Below are 19,116 nucleotides of genomic sequence, written 5' to 3' on the forward strand. Positions count from 1 at the left end.
TACAATTTTACCCCGGAATCCGCTATACAAGGAAGGTCTTTTGATGTTGTGAAGGTTGTCACTAGGGCCGTCTTTATATCTAATGGGGCTCTGGGCAAGCTCCCCTATGCCCCCCCCAATACACCAGAGCTCCCCAAAAGAGCTTCCTTGCGCTCGGATATGACGGCAGTGACTCATGGAGCCAAAGGGACAGTGCGAAGGCTGAACAATTTAAATGGTTAATGGTGGATTACAAAGTTCATTTACAATGACATCTACGTTAAACTAAACTTCGGCACCCAAACTAGTGAACTGCATGCAAAATATGTAACTTTTTTTACAACGATCTAGACAATGACATACGTGTATATAAAATATTATATATATGCACGTATTTATAGCATCCTTAAAAAAAAGTAGTAAAACAGAGAATGCCACCGACAGATCACAGAATGAAACTGATGGCTATTTCACATGCTCATACCTTAAAATATATAGGTGCCATGTCACCCACTTCTTTAGGGAGAGGGATGCATTCATAGACCAAATGGAAACGCTTCTTCATACTTATGTTGGACTCAAGGAAGACACAGTCTAAATCTCTGGCTTCAAACATTTTGACCAACGCTTTGCGGAACATCTAGAAAGAAAAAAACAAAATACAGATCTTACATGAGCCTAGCAAGACCCCAGGCTAAGCTTATTGATTATAAATTGATTGAAATTGATTGAGTGCCGCCTACCTACATTCTAATCTCCAATTATCCAGCTTTACTTTAGCTTGATGTAATTTAGGATTACAGGTCTAACATACCAACATGAGATATCCTTGAGCTGCTGTGATGGGAGCTGAAAACAATTTGTGTACAGAAATATCTTGGACTAAAAAAATCCTGGGAATTAGACCAATGCTGATGATTCACACAGCCACTAAATAGTCTGAACACAAGCATAGAGAGTTTGAAAGTTTGATCCCCTCCGACTACGCAGCACGCCTCATCCATGGAGTCGTAGGGTGAAGTCACAAAGTTTCAGGTCTGGTGCCTTCAGAAAGAGGTAGAATTGTCCAGGAAGCTTAAGATGTGAAGGATAGTGCCTGGGACAGGCGTAAGGCTCTCCGGAATAACACAGGGACCAAATATAAAGGTTTGAGGTTTTTACAGCAGAGGCAGAGTAGAGGGGGTTAAATGGCTCTTATTCGCCATCAAATTCTGTTTTCCAAGAAATCCATTATTAGACAAGCATCTGCTTCAGTGAGCTGCCTCAATGGACTTAGGACTTAAAATACCGCAAAGCATGGAAAATGTCTGAACGACAACAAGAGCAAACGTTTCACTTAATATTTATGACGTGAGATCTTACTGATCAGTATAAAGGCTTGTCTCAAACACTCTTCCACCCAACACGAACACCAAAATCATGACCGATGCTAATCACGATACATTTAAACTTTCCTCAAGCCTTCCAGCTTCAGAGTAAAATATTCTCAGGTAAAATCGCAAGTCTCTAGAGTGACGATGCATCTTCATACGAAGTGTCCATTCTCCCATCACGCATAGTGTCACATTTCCCTACTGGAGTGTTCACTGTCAGAGTTCGGTGGTTCTATCCTGCTGAATGAGTTGGGACTCGTCTTATGGCTGCTCAGGGGACTCTCCTGTTTTACATTTCCATGGATGGTCTGGCGTGTCTAATTAAGATGTACTTATCACGTGTACTCTACACGTACATGCACGCAAGGTAAAGCTACATCAGTGCTTTGCACAGCCCTTACGTATTAATTACAAATATTAATTATAATAAACTATAATTTAATAAGTGTCCACAGAGCAATTCCTTTCATTTTTGCAAACTAGGAGCTGAATACTTACACAAGCAACATAAGATTCCAAAATAAACCCATAGCACTTTACAATAATTAAGTTTCTCTTTTTGTTTGATTTCAGGGTACAATTTGCAATTTAATAATTTGAGAAAATGGAGTTTGAATACTTTTCCAAGCCTGTATGTATGTGTGTGTGTATGTGTGTATGTGTGTGTATTCATGTATATACATTGTATGGACAAAAGTATATGGACACCCCTCATAATTAATTATTGAGTTTAGATGTTTCAGCCACACCTATTGCCAACAGGTGTATAAAATCATGCTGATCTCCATAGACAAACATTGGCAGTAGAACGGGTCGTACGGAGGAGCTCATTGACTCTATAGGTGGCACGGTCATGGGATTCCATCTTTGCCCCAGTCAGTTTGTGACATTTTTGCTCTGCCCATGTCCACTGCTACTATTGTGAAGTGGAAGCGCCTGGGAATAACAGCAGCTCAGCCACAAAGCATTAGAGTACCGAAGAGAGTGAAAAGTGCCTGTGCACTGTAGCGTCACTCAGTAGAGAGTTCCAAACTGTCTCTGAGAGCAATGTCAAACGTCCCTGTTGGTGTAATGGTCAGGCGTCCCAATACGTTTGTATACATATGTATTACCATATAGTGCAGCGGTTCTCAACCTGTGGGTCACGACCCCTTTGGGGGTCGAACGACCCTTTCACAGGGGTCGCCTAAGACCATCGGAAAAACACATTTCACAATATATAATTACATAATTTTATGGTTGGGGGTCCCCACAACATGAGGAACTGTATTAAAGGGTCGCGGCATTAGGAAGGTTAAGAACCACTGATATAGTATATATATTTTATTATTTTTATTATAGCAGTACATATACGATCTGCACAGAAGTTTTAGTTTCAGAAAGGGATATGAACTGCGATGAAGATGAGCCTGCGAACAACTGTAATTAACCTGCTATTATATCAAAGTATCACAAGTGGTTATGACACTGAACTATGAATGGTTACACAGCCACTTTGTTACAAACCTTTTGAGGTCTGCTTGCCCTTCTGGAAAATTATTAGAATGAGAAATAGGTGCAGAGAACATGGTTCGCAAACACAGGGAGCAATGCTTTAAGATGAAAGTAACTCAAATAGCTCTGCATATCACCAGTCTCCCTGATAACCAGTAAAGAATCAGACGCTCTGGGTTCCCTAGAAATATAGCTTTCTAATAAGACAATTTAATTGAAGGGAGCAATGTGTGTGTGGGGGGGTCGTACACACAAAAAAAAAAAACTTTGGTGGGTGTTAGATTTAGTGCATGGAAAGAGTTAAAATACTAGCAATCTCTTTGAGGTGTCTAGTTTTCAAAAATATATGGTTTGATGGGGTTAATGGAATTGTCTGGATTCCAAGACGTTCCAAATAAGTCAAGGGGGCAGGATAGTCAGATGTAAAAATTAGTCTTTGAAAAACTGAAACGCACATGTCCCAAATGTGCTCTTTTAGTCCCCAAACAACCCAATAAACTTACCGCTGTACACAGGAGATGCTCTTAAATGCATATGGGGAAGTTGCCAATCATGTATAGCAGTGTAAATTTTAAAGAGTTAAAATATTAGCATTTGAAATACTCTTAAGTGTCTATATAGCACAATGTCCTTCCTTTACTAATGCATTATTCTGACAGGACTTTTTTTTTTTTTTCTTTTTTTTTTTTTAGAAATGCATCCAATTAAGGAATTTAATATAAACAGTAGGAAAGTATAACCACAATTGATAGATATGAACAGATTTGCAATAAAGTATGATAAAGGGAAATGTCAAACCTGAATTTCGTTCCATATGTCTTCGTCCAGCAAAGTGGTAGCAGTGTAATGCTGGCAGGGGACAATCAAGCAATGGCCCTCTGTGAGCGAGACATGATTGGGAAGACACAAATATACCTACGGAGAGATAGCAAAGATTACATTATACACATTATGCTTCGCAAAATCCTAACACACAATAAGATCTACTTTTAAGGAAAGGACAGTGTGCTCTAATCTGTGCATAGTATCAGGAGAGAGGGACATATATACACACACATCATATTTGTTAGGACGACTTGATGAACACGGAACAATCTTGATGAATGTAGAATTGAAGAAGAGCTGTGTCACACTAAACAATAGTTTGAAGCGACAAGATGGACGGTCATATGAAGACAACAATGAACAAAACACAATGGAGCTTAATTTAGGTGCTATAATAAGAACTTTGTGGTGCCCATCTGTCAACAGCATCAGCAGAGAGGGACAGATAATTATTTGAAGCTGAACACAATTCTGAGGTGTTATACAATCTACACATGGAGGTGCGACTTCAAGGGACCAAGGATCACGGCTGATAAGAACATCACGCCCACAAAAGAGCACAAAATGCTGTAAAATATTTAATCAGCGTGTTGGAATACAATAGCCTAGAAGTTCTATCTTGGAGATAAAACATATTGATATGATGATATAGAGACAGATATAACTAAGCAGTGGCAGATGGGAAAAGCAAAATAACTTTTATCCAGAACAATAAAAAGTGTAAAAGCCGACATCAGATGTGTCAAGTCTTCTTCAGGTACTTAAAGAAGGGGCTTTCACATGCACACGTAAGGCAAACATAGCTTGCTCTACAGTATGTAGACACTATTGCATTTAATAACAATCATACAACTATATAAGATAAAGATGACATAATTGACAAGATACTTCAATACTTAATTGAAGTATCTTGTTGATGTCATCTTTAAGTTGTTCTTAAACGTTCTTCAACTACACATAAAATAAATAAACGCTACCAAATTTTGGAAAGAAACATATCCGTATATTTCAAAGATGTTTTTATTTAGGAAAGTACATTACTAGAAAAAAAAATGTTGTATATGTATAAGATCAACATGTTTCTATAGTTCTGAAAACACTGAATCAGAACCTGGAGTTTGTGTGCAACAGAAAATCTTAAAGCAGAAGAGTCCCAGACATCTACCTTGCACTAAGGGAAATAGGAGTCGTTATCACAACATGCTGTTACAACATCTATTAACGTACAAAGCCTTTCTTCAGAAACACAATGTCAGTTCTAGAACATGGCAGCCATGGCCCAGTGTCACATACTGGCATGACTACTGGAGCCGAATTGCATCAGGACAGCAATTTCATGCTAACCTGATTCATCTCGCGGCTGCGAGCTACAAACCAATCTTGCTGTAACCTGATGAAACAGAACTGTAGTAGCTGTTGCTAGATGTGCAGTTGGTCTCTTCATACCCTTTCATTTCTTAGTGAAAAGCTGTAAAACCATTTGAACCAAATTACCTCTCTCAATAACACATCTCACAGTAGTTTTGAAAACCTGGGGGGATATGTCACGTTCGGAGATTTGTCGCAAGAGCGATTGTGTGTTTCACTGAAACTTCTCACAGAAACCCAAGTTCTTTTTTTTATGAATTTATCATTTTAAATTTCCATTTCAACATTCTCCTCCTCTGTCCAGTAATGCCAATGATCCCTTAGCTTTTCCAAGCAACAGTTTGAGTGGCCCCCGGTGGTATCATCTGTTCTTCCCTTAATGAAATATTGACATGAGACCAAGTCTTTTTTCCAATGTCCATCTGGTACCAACTTTCTACCCCTCCAGATATCCAACTAAACATGCTAAGTCGTGATGTGGCTCTCACCTCTGATATTCAGTTGAGTGTTGGTACCAAACCCTTCTGTATTTTAATGTTACATCGGCACCTACAAGCCACCCTTGTATCATCACTCTCTCTCTCTCTTTTTTTTTTATTTTTTTGGGATGCGCCTACCCAGAATCCCTTGTGGTTGTGGCAGCACCATGAGATTTCTGACTTCTGGCTTGTCTGGTGTATGTAGATGAGTGTGTAATAATGCTTCTACTACCTCCCTTAATTTTAAGTGGAAGGGTTTTCCATCACCTTTACCCACCATAACTTGTAAATGTAACTTTATATAAATGTATTACATTGTCGTCCTGACAATGTAATAAATGTAACTATTTTTTTTTAAGAAAGGGATTAAAGCAGACAATTGTACTGCTGTCCTGTCCTGAAAGAGGCATGCAATCAGGCCACCGCTGACACGCTGGGGAAGAACGTATCTGATCTGTTCTAAGCCTGTACCCTTTTTCCATTAGACCGATGACACCACTGATCTATTCCAATGTTTGCTCTCCTCCTTTCCATGTTTATTCCACACTGCCAGAAACCCAGAAATGTCCCACAAAAAAGCCCACTTTACGAAAGGTACACTGAAAAGGTTAATTCGTAACACAGGTCTCTGATGAGAAATGTGACATATCGTTTAAGCCACAATTCAAAGCACTCCGTGAGAGCTCCTGGAGCACTCATCTCAGTAAGCATGACCTTCAAACGCCCCTGAACCATCCACTATTAGATAGGCATTGCAATTATTATCAAATAAGACAACAGCAGACGCGGCAACCCACAGAGCATCACATATCTAAATAACACCTGCTTCCATTCCACCATAATTAATTTTGATTCGCAATCTCACATCCCACCAAATCTGCTCAAACAAACATGAGGGACAGATAATTATAGCGAGCGGAGTTACGTCTGCTTTTGGAAAAGGTCAGCGCGATGGCCAAATAGAAAAATACGCTTATTCCAGCACATGGAGGAAACACGCGCCGAGACGGCCAGGATGCATTTTGTCTCGGTCCGCAACAAAGTCATCGAGGGCGCGTTAATCGAACCCTTTTAGGGCCCAATACTTAAGCGCATGGACTTTTGTATTTAATATTTTTCTTCAATATAGATGTAGAAAACAAGTACAAATTATAGAGATGGAATTATTAAAACTTGTTTCATTAATGATACTTTTAGGTACAGCGTTAACCTTGGGTCTGATATTGTGGTTTTGGTTCAACATACGCAGGTTTAGCTATACAAGAACACTGCAGGAGGATAGCCATGTTTTCTTTTTTCCCCCCAAAGCCAGTCAGTTAGTACAGCGTAGTGCTATTAATGTAAAATAAAGGGCCCCTGCATCAAGAATAGCGCTCTTGGTGAAAAAATGGAGGAAATAGGGTTACATATATATTGAACCTATACATATGAGACTGCCCAACATGTCAAATGTCCATAAAGCAACAATTTTGTTCTGTGAAGCATTGTTAGAGCTCTGTGATCCGCTCACAGCCGTCAAACATACCGAAGCCTAGAACACGAGGGTCAGAAGGACACCTGTCATAAAGCACTGAAAAGGGGGAAGAGGGTCCATGCCAAGTATTACAAGCGGTTTCATTATTTATGATTTATATCAGCTTTTTGGCTAGCACCGGCTGGCACCTGAGGCTCTGAAGCCAAGGCAAGTAAAGCTTCACCATAACAATTTCAACCAGCTTAAACTACTTGCTGAAATTAAGTGCCGTGTATTTTTGTTAAATTGCCCTTAGTTAGGTGGTTTGTTGATTCTCCGCATTGACTCGTCTGGTTCAGCTGTAAGATTTCAAAGAACTGTATAGTAGGAAAAAAGCCATTCCTTAGAGGGACGCGTACTGTCAAAACTACCCACGTCAATCCACTATGGGTATTCTAAAAAAGCAGAAATCTACTTAACTGTGTAAGTGCCAGAGGCAAGACACCGGTTACATTTCAAGGGAAAGCGACTGCTCAGCCTCTGCAGTAGAGTCACGGGTATATTTTTGTGGTCTCAAACTATATCACAAAGGTCGGACACTAATCCGGTTATACCTCCGGTAAATTGCAGCGTTGGAAAATATAAATATGGAGCCTTAAATAGAAATATTTACAAAATATTTAACGACAGTTTTCATGGCTTCAGATTATGGTGTTCTCGGGGCCGGAAGAGTAAAAATCATTCTCAATTACGCTGAGGTTATGACTCTCCGTTTTACAACCTAAACGAAGCACAGGATTATTAGGACGAAAACAGACACGATTCTTGAAATCCCAAGGCTTGCTGGCAAGAGAGATAAGGCTGGGGAAGCAGAAGCTCCACTATGTAATCAGATCATATAAAGCAAAAACATGAATTATTTACATACTGTTTACTTACTTTTGAGTATGAATAAAAGAGCCACGCTGAGTTAACGACTCCCGTTAACCTCAGTGAATGTTTAGGTGCTTTGGATAACAATTGTTGATTGTGAATTCTAGCACAAATTACATGGCAAATGTGGATTGTTCTTCAACCCATGCTACATGTAGACTAAAACTCCCATAAACTACAGTTGCCGTGTGGATGGTTATCCTCCCTGACAGACACAATGTAACGGCGCTCGCACTGAACACTGTCACAGATTAAAGGGAATGCGGAGGGCGGACAGCCTCGTCTACTCGGGAGACTGCATACAATAAAACATTAAAACTAAAGCTCGGGGCCAGCCACGCACTAACCTGTGCCTTTGCCGTCCACGCCTGTGTGGAGTTAACCTCTTCAATGCTGGAGCATTGCAGTTTAATGCTGCAAAACAAAACTTTAACTTATGTGTAGCTCACGTCTCCATTGCTGTAGTGCAAATCTTCTGTGTGTGTTTAACCTCTTCAATACCTTTGGTGACTGTGATGGAAGCAATGTATCGAATTGATGGATGGGTGCATGGCCCCATAGCTGAGATGCTGGATGATGCTAGTAACATGCTCAGTCAGGGTTTTTTGTTTTACATAAAACCTTCGCCCGGAGGTTTGTATGCCACAAGTGTAATATAGACAGAGCATCGCTTTAAACAGTCAAAAAGTGCAAACAGTGAAAAGGGGAAAGTAACGAACATTAGAGGAAAAAGAAAAGCAGAATCCAATTTTCACCCCATCCAAAGTTTTAACCTTTTCCTGACCTGAATCCAGTCAGGTTTTAAAAGAGATACGAGCTGAACGAAATGGTGCATGTTCACCACCAACCCATAGCTGGCTTTGTCTCGATCATCTCTTCCTCCATATTTACCTGGGATCCACCGATATATCAGTGGCCAAAACATATCGGCCGAAAATAAAAAAAAATTAAAAACGGCTGAAAATCCAGGGGCGGGCTGGGCCGGGGGGGCAATTGCTGCTGCTCACCTGTGAGTTGCTTGGTCCGCCCAGGGGAAGTAGGAACCCAGTGGAGTCACATGAATTTACGTCACGTCACATGACTCTGTTCCGTTCCCGCTTCCCCTGGGAGAAGTTGTTCGCACAGCGTGAGCAACACAGAAGGAAGCAGCTGCCCCTGCGGAAGACTGCAAGCAGCACCGGGAAATCTGCAGTTCGGGTAAAGAGGTGGGTGTATGAACGAGTATGCGTGATTGAGGGAATGAATGAGTGAATGAATGTTTGTGAATGAGTAAATAAATGAATTTGTGTGTGTGATGACACGGATGACAGTTGGTGATTTTTTTTATTATTATTATTTTTTTTTAATTAAAGGTGGGGAGGGGCATTTTCAGTTTTGGTTAATATTTACATGAAACCACAAATCAAAGTGGTTTCACTTCACTTGTCTGCTTGTTCTAGCCTTCAACCACTGCCAGCCAATCTAGTTAATGGTGAATCCTGGTATTTAAATCACTGGATAGACAGAAGTCTGTATAATTATCCCGGACAGACAGTGGAGGCTGGAATACGAAACTGTTGAATATTTTCCTAGATCTCCGTATATAAAAGCAAACAGCGATGTGAGAGACAACACAAATATATGCTTACAATCATTGCAGCTCATCAAGCCAATCTTCAAAAGGCCCTTGTTATTTGTTAAGAGTTAATTTTCCCTTATAAAAATTAAATATTTCACATTTACTTTGATGTGCACTTAGCTTTCCATTTGATGACTTTTCCACCATCAATTATTTGCACAAATACCAAAAAAAAAACAACCCAAAAGTTAAAATTCAATGTCACGTTCATCTGTTTGTACTTTAGTTCAAACACAAAGTGCTCTGGTAGACATTAAAACCCATTTAATTTCACATGGCAAACTTCCAGACTATTCGTGGTTTCAGAATAATCGGGTGAACTGTCATTTTACAAACTCGCAGCTTTGGGCTCCAGGGTAACATATTATGTCAGTAAGAGCTCGCTCTCCCAAAATCGATCTCCCAAAATGTCCACTGTTTTTTCCCATAATTTTGTAAGGATTGTACCCCCGCCTGGAGACACTCGCATTTTCGTATGCTACACAGCAGAAAAGGAACATTATAAAGCAATGCAAACTTAGTTTGTTTAGAAAAATGTCCTCCAACGATGCCCAAGTGAGCTGGTATTTATGCTTGAGAAGAATACATTACGTTAAGATGCCTGCTCTGTGATTCATCCGTTCCCAGCTATTGTCTCAAGTCTGCTGGAAGCCTATAGCGCACTTACCATAAACTGCCGTTTTCTTTATCCGCAAAACTTAATGAAAAAAAAAAAAGCAGAATTGGAGGGGGGGGGCTGCTTCATGATCTGGAAGTTTAATGGAGCTTTAACACGTTCACAGCAGAAAGCCTTAGAAGTCACGAGCAGTGTTTTATTGAAATTACATTTATATCTTATACAATCTTTTCTATGTTTCAAAGGTAGAACTTTACTTTCTGTTCACCAACTATTATGTTTACTGCTTTAACACAGATAACGTATTTTTAAGTGAGGATAGTTTAACTCATCATATATAAAGAGTGACATATCTGCCCTCCACCACTCACTTCTTTACGCTGAATGCAAAGAGATTATGTCATTTCCATGGTCAAGTTCATTTAATATAACAACCTGGAGTCAAGCTAACCAAACTATTAACTAACTAAAGTATTCTCGCTTCCAATATGGATGAATAAAATGATGGAAAATATGGTGTAAACTGCGGGGGATATGTATGACAAATTTCAGGTGGCATTCTCTCAAACTAGAGGTCATGGTAATGCATGGGTGTTTTTGGTGTCAAACAATGCCTGTATTTGACCTTCACCTACCTTGGCACCAATGGCTATGATGAGATGCTTTGGAAGTTCGGCATTATCAAAGCAATACGCACACTTCTCCATCCGAGCAGCCAGTCTCCGATGCTCCGATATCGCCTGTTGCCTTTCTCGCTCATCTTCTTCACCAAGACGTTCCTTCTTTGCGGCTTTGGAGACAAACATGTCATCCAAAGTGTAATAATCTTGGTCAGTTTTCTCCATAAACTGTAAAACAAACAAAAAAAAAGGATAAAATTAAGTGCACAGATATGAAGGACTGTACTTTAATGGATTGCTGATACGTAGTAATGGAGCAGATCTCCTATGTATAGAGTTCTACTTCAACAAACAGACGTCTTTATCGGGAGACTCTCTAGATAAAAATACAATTTATAAAGGCAAATATTAGATATAAAAAATAAAATACGCAGCCAAAATAGCCATTGGCTGCATAGGAGAGAAAAAAAACCAATGTGTTAGGAAGGGCCCGCAAAGCATTACATTAAGATATATCTGTGTTATAGGTTACATTCATTTCAGTACAGCGTGAGGATACAGAAGAGACCAAAGAGGTTTTAATAAAAAACAAAAATACATTTGAAGCCCGATCCTTATGAAGTCAGAGAACCTCTGTGCCATTTTGTAACCTTCATTAAAGGCTAAACCCCAGGGGGCTGTTTTGCCCTTATTTCCCCTCATCTTCTGGATGGATTTAATTCTCTTCCCGGGATTGCTGAAATGAATGTGAAAACTGGGGCTGGCAGTTGGGAGATACTACGGGATGAAAGTGAAAGAGCGGAAAATAGAAAAAAAAACACGAAAAAGGCTATAGTATTCTAGCCCCATTATGGATGCATAGGGTATTGGCTTTGAGTGCATGTATTATATATAGCACAAAGATAATCAGACCAACGTTGTATTGAACAAGACATTTTAGCAGAAAGAGAAGACAGCGTAGGACGGGCTTTATCATGCTTTGTAGCTTCCCCCCGTGGTCACCTTCATATACGAGAGGCGCCTTCTGAGTGATTGCAGAGTCTTTAGGTGCTCGACATCAGTATTATGTGATATGGGTAGAGAATGCGCGTGATGTTTAGAGCGTTGGAGGTATGTAGTGTTGAGCGTGAGCCGGGCCTACATCCATAGTAAGAATAGATGTGACGCTTGTCAGATTAGTTGTAATATTAAGAAAAATAAAAGAAAAAAATGTATAACAGCAAAAAGAAAAAGAAAAAAAAAACAAAAACTAGCAAACAGAGGTATTACTTGTGAGATCCGAATGATATTAAAGAACTTTAATACGTGTTCTCTCTGCTCACCAGCTTTTATATATAGACTTCAGGGGAAGAAACTGAGATCTTTCTCAATGTACGAATGTGTTAATAATCTTGCTGGCAAAACACAGATTTGATTGTGAAGAACCCCATCATTTTTTTGGCCGACAGACTATATTTATATTCAAATACAGACACAAAATATTACACACGGCCATCAGCAACAGAAACAAAGAAAATCACAAAATAGTGGGAAACAATCCGTGTTTCAAATAACGGGGCGGATGAGCTAGACTGCAAAACACAGTAATAGAATCCCGCACCTGAGAGCGATGCCGGGCCCAGCGCTGCATCTCTGTCTCCGTAGAAGACAAGTTTGACAGCCCTGGCATTTCTGAGTAAGTGCTCACGTAGACCCGAAATTCACAAGGGCCCCCCCGCAGATGGAACCAACTGACCGTGGCACTCGCGGGAACTCCAACCCTGCTTCAGTTTGCTAAGGCATCGGGGACAAATATGGATGTTTATGTCCTTTTACAGAACTTTTACTTAAGAAATGCTAAAATACAGTAAAAACAAAAAAAAAATAAAAATATATACATATATTAAAAGGCTGGGGTCAACTTCAAAACAGGAAATGTTGAAATCATCATAATCACAATTTGCCTAAAAATGAGCGAAGAAAAAAAAAATATGCATTTTTATCACCCAGAAAAAAAATAATCCTGAAAATCTAAAAATAAAATGCTCAGTGCAGTTATACAGTATTTATATGTCCCAAAGCACGTAGCCAGGTTCCTCAATCATATAACCCATCTAGATGACGTATGTTCTAGGCTTGCAAATCAGAATTTCTATATATTTTTTAAAAAAGTAAAGGCGGAATCCAAATGCTTTAAAGATTTTGGGCAGGATAAAGAAAAATCAGTATCATCACGTCATTATTAAAACTATTTATTGCTTGAGATTTTTATTTTTTTAAATGAATTTTTGGAAATGCTAGAAAACTAGAAAAAAAGGCATAGATAAAAAATGTTAAGACGCCATGGGAGCAAGTGACTGCAAACTTGGTATTAAGCAGATTTGTTTAAATTTTTGTTATTTTAAAACATGAAGGACATTGTACGCAATATCATGCAAAATATTTTGGTGAGGTTAGTGTAACTACGTATAGAATATGGGGTGATTGCTACACGGTCTGTGGGCTGTAAACCATTAGTTTGTTCAGTTGATCATATGGCAACCCTCCCGGCACCTGTCTCAAAACGACAGTGCCAATCAATCAGGATGAGCGCATCTCCCTGCGGCTTGCCTACTCATTTCCTAAACCTAACACAGATATATGAATCGATGATGGAGAGATGTTTAGGTACATATGGTGTGAGCGGCACCCCTGTATGTGCTGTACTGTAGTAACTGTTTGTGACCGAGACAACCGGAATGCTAAAGGCGGATGATAAATCAATATGGGTTACCAGGCAAGTTTACAGATAATGCTTTAAAATAAAAAAAAATAAAAGGCAATTCTTCCCCCTCTCGGGTCAACAACACCTTTTAACGCAGTATGGAATCCTCAAACCAGAAGGGGGGGGCTTAAAGAGGAAGCTCCAGTAAGCCCCTTTTGATGACATCATAACAGATCCAGGAAGGACAGAGGCTCTTTCTAAGGAGAAGGGAGGGAAGCTTAAGCGAGAAAGTAATACATACAAATATGGACAGATAGATGATACACAAAGACTAAGTAGGGATATAAAGAACCATGGACAGATATATATCATCATTAAACCTCCCTGACTTCGCTATCCAATACAAAGGGCCAACCCCAGCAAGCTTCTCCTACAAGAAGGGCTGTGCTGATGCTTTATAATTATTAACATGGGTAATTTTCCATATCATAGGTGTAACTACACACTATCTTTGGCCAGTTGAGCTGTTCCTTGCAGGAGAAGCTTGGTTGGGTTGGAAGTAATACATAAAAGGCTGTTCTTCCCATGAACTTGAGCTCTATTATATAGCAGGATAAGTAACATTTTTTATCCAACTCATGTGAACTTCACAGAGAATTTCAAAACTCAAGTTAAAAATAACATGCAGGGATGATGGGCAGAGGCATATTAAGACATCCTAGGAAGGAGACTAAATTAGGAGCCCTCATTTCTCCATTCATTCTAGAGCGCCCAGAGAGGATAAAAACATGTCACGCACCGCGTGTACACAACATACACGGCACATCTGAAGACTGCTTAATAGATGGGATCGATGTAACAACTCCATCTGGCAGTCAGTCACTTGCCGCAGCCTCGCACCTGCTTAATGCTTTGTGATGCCAGCAATGTCCTAATCCATCATGGATGTATTAATGCTGGTAGTTATAGCCCCTGCGCTCTGCACCTCACCTATGGCAGACTTTGGTCATGTTCTGCCTCTTGAGTTGTGCTAAGAGAAAAGAGAAATTTCACTTTGGCGCTTACCTCACCCCCATCCCTGCATCTCAAGAATATACAAAATCTTATAATTATGCAAAAAAACCTAAGCAGGGGAGATCCATTGAGAACTCCTTTGCTCAGGACCTCCTTCTGCCAGCCTATGACTCCATGGATGGATGGAGAGCGGTAGCTCGTCCTTTTCTCTTTTCCTCTCCAGTAGCGGGTCAGTAATAGGGAGTAGAACTGTCTGTAGGCTGTACGTGTTTAACAAGCCAATACTGTTGAAAAATGGGGGGTCCTACTTTCATAGCAATTAATGTAACAAATAATTGATCAGGCACATTTCTTCAAACTTCAAGCCGAGCTTGACTTTTTGTTTTTATCAAACACGCCAGCCGAACATGGATGTAACTCTTAGTGAATTCACAAGGTCCACGAGCATCTTCAAAGAGGTGACCAAGCTCCGGAGCTCACTTCTTGGGGAACTCGATGGACTATGCACTAAGTGAATAACCTCTACAAGGTCATCTGCTGGTTCTGGGTGCTAAACGGCATTTATAAGAAAGTATTGTGCAGCTACACGAGATAAGCAGAGAACTCGGTATTCTAATGCCACCGTTTTATCATCGCGAGTGAAAGTGAAAAGAAAAGTAATTAGGATTCTGCTGAAAGACAAGAGGTTCGCAGCGAACACCAATTACCGGACTTAATTAGATTGAGATGACTTTGCCTTAGTTTTCAGAAATCACGGCTGCCCTCGTTAACGTTGTGTGGCGGGGCAGTCAGACAGAATGCCGGTATAATTAATAATTTAACCCTTTTGGCACTGGGGGGGTAACACGGCAGAGAAGGGGCTTTAACGTGGAATCCCTTCTCATGATAGAGAATATCCTCAGACTTTACTCAGGAGTAGCGACTACTCACCCACTGCATCGGAACCGGTTCCATATTCACTCACTTTTAAATTAAAGAGTCTTTATTTCCAATTAAATTCATTCCTCCGACTGCACGGTGTTTTAATAAAGACCTACAGATGTTTTCCAGACATATTTTCCAACCACCACCGCAGGTGCTTTTTGTTTTAAAGCACTTAAGCCATTAAAGCCCACTCCCTACAAATTCTGTAGTCACCCCCATGTCCATTTGCCCCATGCCTATGTACGGATTTATCCGTGGGTCAGACAAGCAACCTCGCCAAGCGGGACACAGAAGCGTGAACTGCTTTTAGGTAGATATACACAGAAGGGAAACAACCTTAAAAGAGTCCATGACTGAACCCAGTAAGGTTGGCCGGTTGAGTACATACGAACACACTTACATACACGTGCTTGCAGTCATACCCGGGAACATTCTAACTGAGCTGACCCCAATACACTTCAAATATTAACCCTTAAATAGCCAGCCGTGAAGATTCTACATGGTGACTAGACAAATATGATACCCAAATGGCTTTAATGCTGATCCTCATGGAGACCTTCACTTGTCAACACTTACTTGAGTCACCTGCGTTCAAGCAGCGATATCAACCATAACATATTGGTAGCAAAAGAACCAATTAGGAGTCATATATTAAAGCAGCATAGAAGAGAAAAGTCAGCTCCAGACTGGATGCCCCATAGATTTTGGCCTTTCACCCTGAGATTGGGGCAAAAACCCTAAGACTCGGGTTCAAACTGTGAGAGTTTCCAGATTATAGGACGTTGCCTAGGTGGCTGAGTTTATAACGGAGTTAGTCCAGTATCCACTACTACTATTTTACAGTGGAGATCCATAAAACAGACCTTTAAGTCTATAAATGCACACCGTTTACGTTTTACTTACGAGTCCTGATAGTGTGCACTGGATTAGGTAGTAATCCAGACCCAAGCCCCGTAATTGTATACCGGAGAAGAAGCCACTGGAAGATAAAAAGTCAATAAAAGATGGAAAGCTGCAGCAGCTAAGTCCCATAGCAGCTTAAGTAATGTAACTCAGACATACATGGGCTGTAAAAGTCATAAAAGATCATAAAAGATCACACGGGAAGCGGGATTTCTGCAGACAAAAGGGGGTTGCACTTTTCTCGTTCATCATTTCCACATTTTTTTTTATTTTTTTTTTTAGACAGATATTTTCTGCCTGCTGAAGAAAACACATTTCCAATCTCTCCGCTTCTAAAAATGGACTACATTACTCTCCGAACCAGTGACAGCATCTCAAGGCAGGGGGTCTCTGAACTAATGTGCGTAGTCGTCTTAGCATGTAGCATCAAACCAAAACATATGTAATATTTACACTACACGTCACATTGTATAAAGCCTTCCATTATAAGTGAAAGAAGGGACGCTAAGGCCATGCTCACTAAATAACGGAACAGATTTCATTTCCCTCAGTCTCTTATAATCCAATAGATTATACCCATTAATACTGGACTTTTTTTTTTTTATATAGTATTAAGTATATTGGTTACCCCCGTGAGCCCATGAAAACTAGTCAAAAGTGGCAAACTTGGAGATTTCAAGCCAAATGCCAAAAAAAGGGAAATGTTAAAAAAGGGTCTTTACCGATGACAACTAAATCAAATATTTTGATCTTTGGACAAAAAAAGAAAGCAATAAATAATTAAAAGCTGCATGATTTCTTCTGTATTTTCCTGGTGGCTAATGACCCCACAGTCTACAGCATTGAGGATCAAAGGCCATTGCTCAGTACTAAAACGATACCCCTGTGGGTTCACTTGGCAGTCTATTTCATCATATTTAATCATTTTAAAACCACAGGGTCAGAGACTTTACTGAGAGGGAAGCAGATAAACGGAACAGCCTCCCAGTAGAAGTGGTAGGGGCTAATACAGTTTGGGAATAAGAACATGCTTGAGATACGCATAAAGATATCGCGACTCTAAGACGCAATCAAGGTCTGAGGTTTTCCATCAGGAAACGGGAAGACTAGACGGGGCAAATGGTTCTTATCTGCCGTCAAACGCTATGTTTCTACATTTTGCCCAACAGTTAACAGCTAATAAGCGATATCGGTTAATAATTAAGAATCCTGACACATATGAGCTTTGCAAAAGAACATATTGTTAAATGTAAACGATCCCCAAAGCCTTCTTTGTATCAATAACAGAGGTTCAGCGTGCGGTCAGGACAGAGTGATCTCCGTGGGAAATTGGGCATTAATACCAAACACGCAGCTTTAGTACCCTAGAGCTTCCGATCAAGAGTTGGCCTTTATCTCACGGAGGCGGCATATATCGGCAAGCGCCGGGCGTCTGCAATCACGTTACGCGCCTCGCTGTACTAAATATAGTTCCCCCAGGCTGGATTTGTTGCGTCTGTCTGTCTGTCTGGATTTTAAGGTCTACAGGTATTAATATTTTGGGCATTTGTATATTTTTAGCACATAAAGAAGAAGCATGAAAAAAAACATGACGTTTATGGCACTGTGACCCATCGACAGCTCTTTATGTAAATGACTACTTAGAAGTAGGCTAATTGTATTTCATCAATAAATTGAAAATGTTCCCTTCGGCCTTTAATAGGTGTTAATCTGTCAAATTTAACTATTGTAAATTTTCACTATCCCCTATTGTAATAGCGCAATAGAATCCTGGAGCTCTATACATTTCTATAAGTGTTACTTTTAGAAGTGTTACAGCAGCAATATACATTTCTATAAGTGTTACTTTTAGGGCTGTTGAACACTACGGGACACTCATAGGAACCCTCTGTCTCTCTTTACTAAGATGGACTCTGCCTGCTCATAATGGACGATTAAGACGGGAATATTTTGTATGATATCAATGATAAAAAAAAAAGTAAATTCATAAAATAAAAAAAATGGATGTCTGGGGTTACAAAAAATCTAACAAACATAATTTGTGCCAAACGTACTGTAATCTGGTTTGATTGATGCCTAATAGAATGTCCTATATGGAGTCACAGCCTCTATATCCATACATTAATGTGAAAATATAGGGCTGTATTCCATAGAAGATTTGAAAACAGAAATTTAGGAAATCTTGCCTAAATTTCGGGCTGCTAACAACCACGCCTAGCTTATGTAAAATTATAATTACATCATGGACAGGCAGCAATTTATATAAAAATGTACATTACTATCGCGAGGCAGAAGACAATTTATCTATGTGAAATTGTCATCATTCAAAATATTTTTAAAACTATCGGACCATAAAAAAAAAAATTTCCAAAATTATAGTAATTAAAAAAAATTATAATAAATAATCAGGAAAATTCTAGTTTAATTTTTTTCCAGCAAAGGGCCCAGAATAAGCGAATGGACTTTAGAAACACTATTGCCATAGTGGAGCAGTATACCAACTATACCTTTTTAATCATTTTTTTTTTTGCATGTTCTTGTATGGATTTTAAAGAAAAACAAAAAAAAGGGTGTTTTTACCTGGGAATGAAAATCAGGCTGTGACAAAACAGCAAATCTCCTCAGGAGAAACATTTACTCTTACATTAATGCAGCAACATATAGCAAATGACCTTCCGTGTAGAAACTGTCACTCGTGTCAGAGAAAATGATGATGTTATTTGAATCTCAATCGAGGGGGTGAATAAAAGCACTAAAGATACATTTAGGTCTATAGTGTATTTGACAGAGTGAATCCAATTTACCAGGATTGCAACGATTAGATTGTCTGAACA

The 19,116-nt window shown here is 39.6% G+C and overlaps 1 protein-coding gene across 1 annotated transcript in view; it reads right to left on the reverse strand.

Annotated features, from left to right (window-relative positions):
* The window catches only part of LOC149288910 (pre-mRNA splicing factor cwf19l2-like), a 70,584-nt gene that overhangs the window by 3,186 nt on the left and 48,282 nt on the right, over positions 1 to 19,116 (reverse strand). Inside the window, exons 13-15 of the mRNA XM_089491176.1 lie at positions 10,774 to 10,986; positions 3,645 to 3,761; positions 464 to 619 (exon numbers count right to left, since the gene is read on the reverse strand). Coding sequence (XP_089347302.1) covers positions 464 to 619; positions 3,645 to 3,761; positions 10,774 to 10,986 — 486 coding nt within the window. The remainder of the gene's footprint in view (positions 1 to 463; positions 620 to 3,644; positions 3,762 to 10,773; positions 10,987 to 19,116) is intronic.

The sequence above is a fragment of the Sceloporus occidentalis genome, unplaced genomic scaffold (assembly GCF_023333645.1).
Source record: "Sceloporus occidentalis isolate IW3139 unplaced genomic scaffold, rSceOcc1.0.p SCAF_49, whole genome shotgun sequence".
Classification (NCBI taxonomy): domain Eukaryota; kingdom Metazoa; phylum Chordata; class Lepidosauria; order Squamata; family Phrynosomatidae; genus Sceloporus; species Sceloporus occidentalis.